Source organism: Hippoglossus hippoglossus, chromosome 16 (assembly GCF_009819705.1).
Source record: "Hippoglossus hippoglossus isolate fHipHip1 chromosome 16, fHipHip1.pri, whole genome shotgun sequence".
NCBI lineage: Eukaryota > Metazoa > Chordata > Actinopteri > Pleuronectiformes > Pleuronectidae > Hippoglossus > Hippoglossus hippoglossus.
In genome coordinates this window covers 12,068,871-12,082,178 of record NC_047166.1, presented here as the reverse complement: position 1 = coordinate 12,082,178, position 13,308 = coordinate 12,068,871, and the positions used below count along the sequence as shown (strand labels likewise).

The window sequence follows — 13,308 nt, the reverse complement described above, 5'->3', positions numbered from 1 at the left end:
TTTTGTCTTCCTTCCCTCCCTCTTCCCCCCCTCCCTGCACTCTCTATGCTTCACTTTTCCACCCTGTGTAAAAAAAAAGGCCATTGCCTCACATGTGTTTAGTGTGTCTGAGGGACAATAGTTTCTTTGCTGTAGCTTGTGTGTGAATGTGGGAAACAGCGAACGCCGAGGACAGTGAGAGGGAGATCCCCTTGTTTCACCTGCAGCTATATCCTGTCACCGGCAGCTCCGCCTGTGACAGCACAATAAGTACAGCGCAAAGAGAAATGAAAAGCACACAGGGGCAAAAAAGCAAAATCAAACAACTGGAGATCAGCAGACTTCATGTTATGTTTATTTATTTTTTTCAGCATGGCCACAGCGGGACATCCTGAGCAGGAGTTTGAGCTCCAACTGTGGAATGCGAGTACAGCGACACGGAGCCCAAACAGAAACTTTTCAGGGCACAAATAGCAATTCAATTCACGAGGTACACATCAGAGGTGTGCTTCATTCCCTCTCCACCTGCTCTCCAAAGGATTTAGCTAACAGGGGAATTGGCAAAGGAATTTTGTTGAGACTTAACTGTTTATTCGATCACATTTCCCCAACATCAGCGCAGATGGTGGAAGGAAGACAAGAGAAAGTGTGATGGGACTGATGAGTCTTTACGTTACAAAAAACATGTAATAAAATCTGCCAGAAACAAACTCTGGCTTCTGATATCGATTCGGTTAGGTGAGAGCTTGTGACAGAAATATTCCTCAAGTGTGCAACCCTGTGGCGTGGCTACTAGAACTGGGGCTGTACTTTGTTTAGGTGGGAATCCAAACACAAAGGGCAAGAGAACATTGGCAAATACACAACAAGGAAACTGACCCGTATAGGGCGCACAACAAGGGATGTATGAGATGTCACATTTCCTTTTTTGTTTTTGTAAGTGAAGTCTGATGCAAGGATCCGACTATTTGACAAACTCACAGTGTAACATAGTCATTCAAAGATACTGCTATTATATTTCGTTAATAGTCTTATTGATTAGCAGTGCATTGATATTTGGCATAATGTAAACATCTTAGTTTCACTACTAACTTCTTCATGCACTAAAGCTTCCAATACAATCACTATGTACTGTATCAAATGTGTATAAACATAAAATGTATTGCATAAACAGATTGAGTATTAAAACATCAACACAGCCATGTGTAATACTCACTCATCGTTTTCACACTCGCACGTTCACTCTTCACAGAAAAGCTTCAGAAAAGATTTAGCTCGGTTGCTACTCGGTCTTTCTTCTCTAGGTTGGCTAGCAAATATATCAGAGTGATTAAAATATCGTAACATGTTTAAAAAAAATCTCTATAAAGCTTTTTAAAATACACACTGTGCAATATAAGACAAAACTGCTATTTTTTGGGCTAAGGCCACAATGATTTTGGTATAAAATACATTAATTTCTGTTCTTAAAGATATAAATAACACAGCTAAAAGGCTCTTTTTTTTTTTTTTTTTTAAACCTAACAATACATTACAAGTCACTTTCACATGACCTCTGTGTATGTGTGACCCTACAGCAGGGTCAGGTCCAAGTACTGTCCCGCCGGCTTGGACATGAGAGCGGGGAGGGACATGAGAGCAGCGTCACCTCCGCTGGACTGACCAATCAGACTGCTGTTCAGGAGGGAAATGGACTCCAAGGGACTCTGGAGGGGGGAAGCAGAGAGAGAGAAGTTTATTATCCCAGTGCAAAAGCAACAAACTCACACCAGCACCAGATGTTAGCCATCACCTTCTTCACCGCTCGAGGGCTACACCTGCAATTAATCCACCTAATGAACATCACACTACACACACCAGCAACTGACCGTTCACTAAACTACGTCCCTCTTAGTTACGTTTTTTTATGTTTGTCAAGCTTTGCATTCTTGCAAACACATGGACGTAACGATTACTACTACTGGTATTACTGGTATATATTGTTTGGGCATTTCACCTTTATTGATAGAAATGGGGAGAGAGGGTGGGAAAGACACCCACCAGAACCGAACCAGCTCAAGCCTCCACATGTGGGACACCCGCGTTACCAGGTGAGCTGGCAGGCTCCCCAGTTAGATAGTTTTAACAATTCTAACTTGAGCAGATGACTAAAGTAGCCTTTCCTTAACCTTTTGCTCTTATGTTTTTGTTTTAAAAACCTGATGAAGACACCACTACTGTCCGAAATCATGAGAAACCAAGTAAATCTACTACTACAGAGCCATTAATTCACTGTTTTAGCATATGGACAAATCCAAAGCTTGATGTCTGCCATGCGTAGTTCTGGCAGTATAGGACAGGGTTTAGTGAACAGTCAATTGACCCTTTTAGCAAAATGCTGCTACCTATAAAAGACTCAGATGACAGAAATAGTTTTGAAGATTTAAAGGGTCCTACAGTGAGAGAACAACTTCCTGTCACAAGGATTTAAAACAAAACCAAAAGATTGATTGAGAATCAAAGAGAATTCCTCTAACCACTCAGCTCAAAAAGATATGTCCATTGTTTCTTCTGTGCGTGGTTAGTGGAAAGTTCCCTCTTTAGAAAGAACACGTCACTCGTCGTGTCGAGTCCTGTAACCCTCGGTGACCAGTCAAGACCCAAGCCACAGCTACAATCACTGTCTAAACTAAATCCCCCCCCTCGCTGAACCCCCAACCAATCCTTACCTGCCACCTGCCTCAGACACCTTAAATACACACCCATTCTTTGGGCTGCGTAAGCAATGTCCTGGCCGGGTCGTGAGCATGCAGGGCCCCATGGGCGTGCAAGAGAGCATCCTCGGGGGCGTACTGTGGTGTGAGGAATGGGGGGGGAGGAATGACAGAGACAGGGGGCTGAAATACAGGCAACCATGGAAGCTAACCTAAAGACCACATGGACCTGTTGAGTCCACCGTTGAGGTCAAAGAGGCGTTCGACAAATTGAAATTCCACTCTTATTATTAATTATTACATTTTTTAGTTAAGAATTTAATTAATTAGTATTTAGTGATTAATTACTAAGTATGAACTCTATAAACCCAGTTATGTGTCATATCCCTGAGATTCTTCACTCACTTCAAAGTTTAAAGAAGGTTTGAGTTCCTCCAATTCAAGTCTAAGCAAGCAGTAGTGCATGAGTGACAGAACAGGGAGAGTAGACGGGATAAACTAGTTTGATAGCCTCAGGGCAAACACAGTGGATGCCTGACAATACACACCCACAATAGAAGGAGATTTGAATACGACACTTGGATCTTACAGAGAAGCATGTGAACGCTGAAGGTACAGAGCACTTGTATGGATTCATAACTACTAGGTGTGTTTTGTGTTTATAGAGAGCCGTCTCTTACCTGGTATCCCTGCACTGCATTAATCAGCTCTTTGACTCCATTGCTGCCGTAAGGCAAACCTGGCATACGCATCAACCCCCCTTGAGAGGACATGGAGGAGGGGGAGGGGAAGAATCCTAAGGTGGTGGGCGAGCCAGGCGGACTAGAGAAAGAAAAGAGAGAACACTTAGACAGACTGTAATCCTGAAAATATCTTGCAAAATTTTAGGGGCGAACAAAGCTCATAAGTCTGGGATTAACTTCAGGTGTCGTTTGTAAATAGCCTGTTTTCTCCAGGAGAGAAAGGCCGACAAGGGAGAAACAGAGGTCAACGATGTTTACCAAGTTCTCTGATAGTGTTCAGTTATTAACTACCCTTGTCCCAAACTTTCTCCTTGGCAAGATGCATTTCAACAAAGGGAAAACTGTTCCTGCCTATTTCTGGTGAATCAAACAGAATCAACGATGCAAACAAACCAACCAAACTAAAATCTATTTCCCATTCAAGGAACATTTAAAAAAAGAAAGGAAATACTGATCATTTTTAGACGACTGTGTTATTTCAAAACTTTTGTTTTCATAGAACTCACCAAAATAATGTACATGTATAATGTCAGTAGTTCCAGCGAGTGTAAGACATCTTGAATTTTTTTCTTGATCTTATGTAATCAAAATAATACCAATGCAAACAGAAGGCTCGGAAAAATCAAACATATAAACAATACTGGTTTAGTCTCTTATTTGCTTACTCAGCAGCACTCAGCCTGCAAGTAAACACAAAGTCTGAGAGGCTCTGTTTAGATCAGCTGCCACTTAAATCTATTCATTACACCCACAAAGGAGTTTGTGTTTTCCTGGCCGTCATTTGTCTGTTAGCAAAAAAACTACTGAACCGATTTGTACACGAAATCTTCTTGAGGGGTGGGGCATAGCCTGAAGCAGAGCCAATTACATTTTGGAGCGGTTCCGGACGAACGTGCGACTCCAGGCCTTTTTTCCCCCCACTTTCTTAAACATGGCGAGATAGGGCGTTGACAGAGTGGTTCATTTCATATGGGAAAGAAGGTAAACATTTCTACAAACACTTCTTATTTGACAATCTAACTAATAATTTGGAGACTAGACAAAGCTCTCACAAAAGATATGTCCAATGATGATCAGGAGTTCTCACATCAGTAAGGTACTAAAGAACGATAAAAGTATTTGAACCTAAAAATTCTTCCCAAAAATTATTTGGAACATATCATCAGCAGTGGAGGATCAAACTCGTCATAAATAATGTGAAGATTGGTTCATTTTTAAGATGTCCAGAGTCAAAGAACAAAGTCACTAGAATGAAGAATCAGGTAGTTAGCATGAATGTCAGCATGTGTCCGTCTCTGTTCATCTTTTAATAATCGCTGGTTACCTGGGGTAGTACGCTGTGTAGTTCATGTATAGCTGAGCTGTGTTGGGGTAGTAGGCGTGTCCTGGTGGCAGGTGGCGAGGGGCCAGCAACACCTGACCAATGGGAGGGTAGAGGCCAGCGGCGGCCTCTGAAGGGAAGACGGATGGCGCAGGACTGAAGGCGTACGATGGAGGCGATAGACCTGGGGAGGAGAGAGCAGAGGGAGAGACGCACGACTTAGAAACACAAAGACGCACACAAACAGCAACACAAGTGCACAGAGTCACGATGGTGAGGTCTGGTCATTGTTTGCTTCAGAACGAGACGCTCATGCAAACTTGCAAACAATGGCCGCAGTAATAAAGACTCAACACCTGACACATGTACAGTTCAGTGTGTGTGACAGAGCGAAGGCTTCTTTGTGCAGCACGTTAAACTAAACTGTGGCTTTATTTTAATATTTGGTTGCCAGGTGAGCAGTTTTCAAGTGTGAATTCCTTTGGATTTCTGGAGCCAATACCAATACCGATATTAGGAGGTAAAATATTGTATGTATTCTTTAAATTAGTGCAACTCTAAGATGTCATCATAAATTATATATGATTATAATACAAATGTATAAATAAAATGAAAAGACAAATAAATCCAAATGTACAGAACTTGAAGAAAATAAACATTTTTTTACATTAAATTAAATCATAAATGCACATCTTTTATGCCTTGTTTATTCTGTTTTCACATCTGCACATAAACGACAATAATAGATATGCAAATTTGCATCAGTGAACCAGTAAATCAGGCTTTAGAAGTTTGTCGTTAGTCTCCTCGGCATAGCTCTACATTCTTTTTAAGCAAACCAAAGTTGAATCGGTCCCCTCAGTGTATTAAGACATTGCGAAGATCCCTGAAGTGGTTGTGAATATACACATACTTGCATACTGCAATATAATATATGCTCCATGTCCTTTTAGGCTTCTTGTTATCATCCTCATAATATTCTTCCTGCCACAGGCTCAGTTTGTTTGTGTCATTTGCTGTCGAACGTGTATCTACCCTCATTTTAACCTGGCCTCACTACCAGCCATGTCTGGCCTTGAATCACTGTTCTGTATCTTTTTCATTCAACCTATTATTAAATGTACCTTGCTTTGAAAACTACAGGTGCACGAGTGCACATTTACAGTGAAGGACTTCATCTACACATCTATGCACCAGCGTTCAGCTCTACCCACCTTTCCCACAGCTCCTGATTGGACAAGCAGAGGAGTCAGTCTATTGATGCTAATTCCCACAACCACCACTACTAATCTGATCAGACTGGACAGTTGTAAGCCATTTTGCCATAATGTAGAATAGATGAGACTGAAGATGTCTTGCTTACACTTTTCCAACCGTTTCAGATGTTAACAAATTACTCGAGCATTGGTTAGGGAGTAAAACAAGTAACAAACATGCTGCTGCAGAGATGAACTACAAGATTTAATCAGTGTGTGAAGTGCAGAATAAACAGGTACCATGTGAAGTTTCTCAGTGCATGCAAATTTATGATTTAATCACACTAATCACTAAAGACGTTCCACACTCTCACCAACACACACACACACACACCAACACAAAGTTTCTCACACACAGATTTGAATCCTCCTCGTTAGACCAGATGTCCTCATCCTCCCACAGTACTAGATTAGAGAAAACCCAGCAACCCTGCCCCCACGGCAGGAGCCCACCTACCCTGCAGTCCCGAAGCACCCCGAGCTCCCAGCAGCACTTACGTCTGGACTTACATGGCGGCGGGCTGAGCCCTGTCCCACTCCTGCTCCGGTTGTGTGTGTGTGTAAGTGTGTGTGAGAGCGAGCCTCCCATCAGCACCAGGCCCATCTCCTCTGCGCTGCAGGGGAACACCTCCACGTAGCGGCTGTTCGCCCCTCGCTGGCTGGACATCACATGCTTGTGGAGCCGCTGTGAGGCCTGAAGTGCTCGCTCTGCCGAGGTCATCTGGATGAAGCAGTCGCCTGACGGACGGCCCTGGAAACAGGCACGGTCGGAAAAAATTATTGCAACATTGCGTCAGAAGAAGAAGCCTATGGGTGTGTCAGTGTGGTTTTTGCATGTACCTGCTGGTTGAGGACCATGTGCACACCATGTGGTCTGATGTCGTGTGTAAACTCGCCCAGGAAGGTGAGGATGTCCTCTATGCTCGCTGTGTAAGGCAGCCCCCTCAGCCTCAGACAGTCCCTCAAACCACCCGGAGGAGGAAGAAGAGACACCGAAGGTAGAACTGACACCAAGGGGGCAGGGGCCACAGAGATCAGAGGGGCCGATGAGTACCGGTTCAACACCTAAAACACACACACACACAGTTTAAAAATAACATACACTGCCTGAGGCCAAGACTGTCAATGGAACAGAAAGTGCTAGATGCCCTTTTTCCTCTTATTCCAAAATATTCACCTACGCATTATGATACACGCTTATGTATGGTTAAAAAAGGCACAAGCAAGTCACCTTTCAACACACATCTTGTGCACAACAAAGACTTGGGCACACTGTGTTTAAAGGCGTTTCAGTGTCAGACGGGAATTGGCTTGTTGCCAGCACGACACCCGCATGTTTGCATTTCTGGAGAGGACCAATAAAGCCACTTAGTCCGCCATACATAGAAGCTTGAGAAAAGGCATCTGCATAGATATGTCTGTGGGCGTACACTGATCAGTTAGCCCAGATAAGAAAATGAGTCCATGTGTTCAGCACACGAGAAAGGAGCGGTGGAAGACGGAGAAAGAAAGAAACAGTTGCAATCCATCTCGTTATGCAGGTTCCCACCCTTAAGCTCTAAACCAATAATAATTCCTACAACTGACTGTGGAGAGAAGGAGCACACCCACACATTGTTATTCTAAGCTGTGTGCACACAAACTTTTCTGTCCTCAAAAGACAAACAAGATAAAAACGAATCAGATCAACAAACCTTAATCCGAAAATGATGAAGCAAATATAGAAAACGTTTGTCAATGTAAAACTAAACACAAACACGAATCCACTTTGCGGTACACTGTAGAAAGGAGCACACCCACATTCAGGCAAACACCCTGACGTACCTGTTGGACCTCTGCTGCCGTGCTCTTAAACAGCTCAATGTATCTTCTCCCCAGGATTTCCTTGTGTTTCCTCAGAGCACACTGGGCGTGTTCCTCGCAGGCAAACAAGACAAACGCATCGCCAGTGGGACGACCATCTGGGTAGTGAACAAATAGGATACCATCCCTGCCTCCACTGACCGGACACGTCTCTTTAATGCCGTCTCCTGGGGAGAAGAAGGCGAGCACCTGCTCGTGTGTGGCGATGAATGGAAGACCCCGCATCCTCACTATGATCTGGTCCTCACGGGACAGGAACATTGCTACCTCATTGGAGGTACCTGGCACACACACACACAAGGATACAGACACACCCACTTAACCACAAGAAGATAAGATGATCACACTGTACATGCAACAATAAGTCTGGGTAATGTGGTTGCCTGAGTGAGTTGGTCAATATGGTGAAGTGAACCTGGCATCTTCAAACCAGAGCATGTCCTTCCTGTTGGAATCTATTAATTGTAACAACTGTACATTTTGTACAAAAACCAGAACAAGAAACCTAATAGATGTGAGCTCATGCAGAGTTTTAATTTATACCCAGGTTACTGCTGGTAATAAATTATATGTCAGGTGTTGTTAGCTGTCCAATGTTTTATTGTCTCACCTCCAGCTATCTTCAGGAAATCCTCTCCTGTTGCTTTGTAAACCTGCCAGGAAAGGAGTTGGTAAAGAATGATTATCATCATCAGGTATATGAAGGGAAAACATTTAGGTAACTAAACTAAATCTAGGTGGTGTGGTGTAAATTGTCTTTATTTGCAATGTCTAGATGGGTTCAGACAGGTTACCTCTATGTATCTGTTGCCCATATGGTGTTTGTGTCTCTGCAGAGCCAGGTCTCTGTGTTCTTCACTGACAAAACGAACCAGAGCTTCTCCGTTCCTCCTCCCCTGAGCGTTCAGACACAGTGCAGCCCCTCCTCTGTACAACACAACATATAGAGCCTTATAGCACTCTGTAAACCTTAAGTCAACAGCAATGGACACGTCCCATATACGATGAGGAAATATGAACAATCCATATATAAGCCTGTATACATGAGAGTCGCCTTTAATAAACCAACAACAACGTACTTGGCAATGTTGAGTCCTCTGAAGAATCGAGCAATATCCTGATCAGAGGACTGCCATGGCAACCCTCTGGCTCTGATCACTGTGTTGTCGCACACTTTCTCCATCTTACTGCTGCACACACACACACACATTAGCACAGCAGGAGTGGACATGGAGTTGGTTTCAGAGGCAGAGAACAACAAGAATATTCATATTGAGCTAAATGTACTCACCAGGTTCCAGTCTCAAACTTCTCATTAACTCTCTCCGAGTTAGAAAATGTGTGACCTGTAATAGGAAAGCAACACAGTTTGGTAAGATTATTCCACAAAAAGATTATACAAAGACTACGGGACGGGTTTCCACGAAACTTGGATGTGATATGGCTCAGGGAAAAACCCATTAAATTTTCTGGCCCTTGGATGGATCCAGGAATATGTATTTGCTGTATTTAACACTGCGAGATAGGGAAGGGAATAAGTCCTGGGTCTGGATGAAAAAAATCCAGCATATTGAGGACTGATATCTATACAAGTGTGTCAATTTTAAGCATCATGAATTTAAGTAGACTATTGGGCCTTGGCGGAGGTGAGTGCAATTCTAATTATTATTCTGGTAAATTGATTTGGCCTGTCACATGTCAGAAAATAGCAAAACATATCACCAAACCACAATTTCCCAGATAATGACATTAACATGTCTTGATTTTGTTATAGCAACCGTTCATAATCCAGTTACGTATATTCCATTACAATTATATAACACAAAAAAGAGGAAAGTCACTAAAGAGATCATTAAATATTTTGGATTTTTACTTGAAAATTATTAAATTTCCACATTAGCTGCCAATTAGTTTTCTGAAGTAGTGTACTACTCTGATCCTACTTGTAAACACACAATACATCCCTTTGTCAGACTAACACATTGTGTAAAATCAATAATTAAATGTACTCACCGAATGGCTCAGAGAGCAGTGCAAGGACGATGCTGGCCATCATCTGGACCTGCTGTACGGCTGCCTCTGCAGACAATATGGCTGAGGGGTCCGGGGTGGCTGAGGTGTCCAGGGTGGCTGAGGTGTCCAGGGTGGCTGAGGTGTCCAGGGCGGCTGAGGTGTCCAGGGCGGCTGAGGTGTCCGGGGGGGCTGAGGTGTCCCACATGGGGGGCACATCAACAGGTAAACTAAGAGCTGAGGGGGACTCGGTCAAGGGATGTAAACAAGGAGCAGTCAAAATAATAAAAACAGGTCACACACGTATATGTGGTTTTGGTTTTATGCGTGTAGGAGAAACCAATGGGGAAAAAACTAAAGAGCACAAAGAGAAACTGTAGCAGGCAAGACACACACCCACACACAGTGAGATGTTAGTTTTCCTGTTCCAGTGGGTGTGTGGGGTTTTCTCTGTTGGCTAAACACACTGTTTCACTGAACACTCTGTAAGGTGCAGCCATTGTTTCCCTATTTGCATTTCAAAACCTCTAGTCCTGCAGCCAACACCCCGTGCCTTATAAACCTCTAATGCGTGTGTTGTGTGTTTTCGAGCGTAATATGTGCACATGAGAGCATGTAACACACAAAGAACTAATATGAAAAACAATCCAAAATACCAAGAGTTAAGCATTAAATAAACAACTTTCAACAGAGTAAAAATAAAAGTTTAAAAAGTCACTCGCACACCAAATACACACAGTTCACATGTTGACAGTAATGAAGGATACATTCTGCCATGATGTGTACATTCGAAGCCTTGAGGTCAGATGAGGGGAAGTGCTTCTTGAACTCTTTCCGCAGGTCGAAGAACGAGTAGAAACAGTCGGGCACCAGGATGTTCTTGAGAGGGAGGAAATCAAATGAAAGGATGTGAACATGTGGCAGCTGCCGTTTTATTGCACTTATATTGGTGTTTGCACAAGCGGCTTGAGTCGTCTGCGCAACACCACGGTTTTGAAGACGTGTGTGAGAATTTCATCAGAGTCCCTGCACGCCGGTGCTTTTGCCACAGAGTGAACGAGGAAGGTATGTGCATGGGCGTGTGTCATTAGACAGGTTTGCGAGACCGTCTCTCAACTTTCACCATAGGATTACGTTCAACCAGGAGCACAGCGCTGACACAACACTTTGTGGCTGCAGCGAGGGAGCACCCACCCAGCCCGCTCACCTTGCTGGCGGCCTCGGGGTGAATCACTTGGCGGATGTGAAGCTGCCCGTCTGTACACAAACACACCGACGTGCCTGCGCCCGCACTGTTCACCTCGTTTGTCAGCTGTAGGTGAAACTGCAGAGGAAATCAAACGTTCAGATAGAAAGAAAAAAAATTGAATATTGTATTCCCAGTGTGTTGCTAATTACTATAAGACTATAAGTCTTATTTGAGAGAGACATTATCACCTGGTTTAAAGCTGCCTCGAGGTTTGCGGATGTGGAGACGCACTCGGCTCCTGATCCATTCTCCTCCTCAATGCTCTCCTCCACCACATCCTCCTCCTCCTTTTCCTCCGTCATGTCGGAGAGGTCAGGCTTGATGAGGAGCTCATTCACCCTGCCCAACTGGTTCACAGGACAAATACATGCGTGTCTTGAAACAGCCTACGTAGAAACTCAGGAGACTACAAGACATTCAGTATGACAGTGTAGTGACATATAAACGGGTCAAATAACCTGTAAATAGATGTTTATTACATATATAACAAACACAAGCATAGGATCTATTTAAAAACCTTAAAACCAATACAGTCTATGGTTTCACCTCATAATAGTCACACCATTTGTACTCTCTGGATACCTTTAGGGCTTATAATGGAGTTGTAGATGTTTTAGAATAGATGTGTACATAGAACAAACTTATCTGACTCGTAACCTGGCCCTTTTTATTAACACATTTTATATATATTGGTATTATTGTTAATGTTTAAGTCTCTTTTTCTACTTTACCGCTCACTCCTTAATTTACCACCACATGTTCTGCTTTGGAATAACTTTGATTAAGTGCAATAAGTTGGTGTGTTAATAGGATTTTGTTGTTTTTTTCCTTTTTACCTTTTTGTTCTTTACATCCACCAGCTGCCAGACCAACTGCACCAGCTCCTTCTCGTCGGATCCCAGCAGGTCCCCGCTGGCGCCAGATGTGGCGGCGAAAGCCACAACCAGGTAATCTACCTGCGCCGTCATCTGAGCACAGGCACTCCGTCCGACAACAGAAAACACGGGGGCAAAAACTTAAAGGAGTGCTACTCGAGGGTAGCGAACGGTGACTCGGGATACGGAGAGGAGACGCAGGGGCGGGAGGCGAGAGGTACAAACGACACCTGAGCGTAAAAGGTGAGAGCTCCAGTAAATCCAGGTTTCGTCGCGTGTGAAGGATCAAGCGAAACCTCCCGCAGTCACCATCTCGGAGTAATGGCTGAACCTGCCCCCCGGGTTTTGTAGAGCAGCGTCTACCTGTGCGACCACGTGACCCTCTACCTGGCCCCGCCCTCCTCCAGGTGCTTTACATGTCGGGACGTGGCAGAGCAGGGAGGACGGACACATTATACATCTGTATATGCTTTTTCTGTTATGGAGAAGGATGTGAGGGGCCCCGGCAGGTCGTCACCTATTATAAGAAGAGAAAACATCAAAACCATAAACGTTTACAGATCAGCCCAAATGTCCCTTTTCTATGTTTATTGTTTTTAGTAATGTAAATACATAATATATCGTTTACTATTTAGGTTATGTGTATCAACACAGAGGTCAATCAACCAATAAAGAAAAATCAATAATCAATGCAGAAATTAGCTACTGCAAGTACAAAGCTTTATCATTTTAAATTTTGTATTAGTTAATCAACTGATACACTGTTTGTATATCATCTATAAACTATCATTATATAATGAAACAATTAAATATACCTCTTCTCACACAGGCTACAATTATTGCACTAAATAACCAAAAATAAGAAGAGAATTCATTATAATCAAACACCACATTTTATTGTAGCATAAGTCCCAATATAAATGATAAACTGTATTTTCACCCTCGTTTAACTGAGAGAAATTTGACATTATCAAATTATTAGATAATATAGTATATTTCTCATTCAATCTCAAGGGTTTGCACCACTCTCATCCTATCCACTGTGTGCCTTTTGACTGTACTATGTTGTACTATGTACTATGTTTTGAGTACTCAATATGTTGCACACTTATATGTTCTGTCTACTTATGTTAAGGCATCAGAGAGAAACGATATTTCAATCCTAGCAGCAATGATAATAAAGTTGACTTTAATATATTTTAAGATTTGATTATCATTAATATATATTAGTATATGTCTGACAACTTAGCTAGTGCTTTCCCTTCACTTTTTTATTATTGTAATTATTATTATTAATAACAATAACAACAACAACAACA

At 42.8% G+C, this 13,308-nt stretch overlaps 1 protein-coding gene across 5 annotated transcripts; it reads right to left on the bottom strand.

Annotated features, from left to right (window-relative positions):
• Positions 1-306: 306 nt before the first annotated feature.
• Positions 307-12,348, bottom strand: esrp1 (epithelial splicing regulatory protein 1). 5 transcript variants are annotated; one of them, XM_034610585.1, is made up of 16 exons: positions 11,951-12,348; positions 11,303-11,461; positions 11,073-11,189; positions 10,633-10,744; positions 9,869-10,102; positions 9,147-9,201; positions 8,935-9,045; positions 8,650-8,782; positions 8,466-8,508; positions 7,817-8,136; positions 6,833-7,057; positions 6,491-6,743; positions 4,740-4,920; positions 3,353-3,494; positions 2,721-2,810; positions 307-1,685 (listed from the first exon to the last, which is right to left on the bottom strand). In XM_034610585.1, the coding sequence occupies exons 1-16, from the start codon at positions 12,080-12,082 to the stop codon at positions 1,551-1,553; spliced, it is 2,442 nt and encodes an 813-aa protein (XP_034466476.1). In that variant the 5' UTR covers positions 12,083-12,348; the 3' UTR covers positions 307-1,550. The 5 variants fall into 5 exon arrangements, with proteins under 5 accessions (XP_034466476.1, XP_034466477.1, XP_034466478.1 ...); XM_034610586.1 differs by having other exon boundaries at positions 6,503-6,743; positions 11,951-12,347; XM_034610588.1 differs by having other exon boundaries at positions 1,550-1,685; positions 2,688-2,810; positions 11,951-12,346.
• Between the last annotated feature and the right edge of the window lie 960 nt (positions 12,349-13,308).

Coding starts and splice junctions, on each gene's coding strand:
- esrp1 (XM_034610585.1), bottom strand. CDS start 12,082: ATGACGGCGCAGGTAGATTACCTGGTTGTGGCTTTCGCCGCCACATCT. Junction 7,058..7,816: donor CGGCAGCAGAGGTCCAACAG/GTACGTCAGGGT, acceptor TGTGTGTTTTAG/GTGTTGAACCGGTACTCATC. Junction 3,495..4,739: donor TACACAGCGTACTACCCCAG/GTAACCAGCGAT, acceptor TTCTTTCTCTAG/TCCGCCTGGCTCGCCCACCA.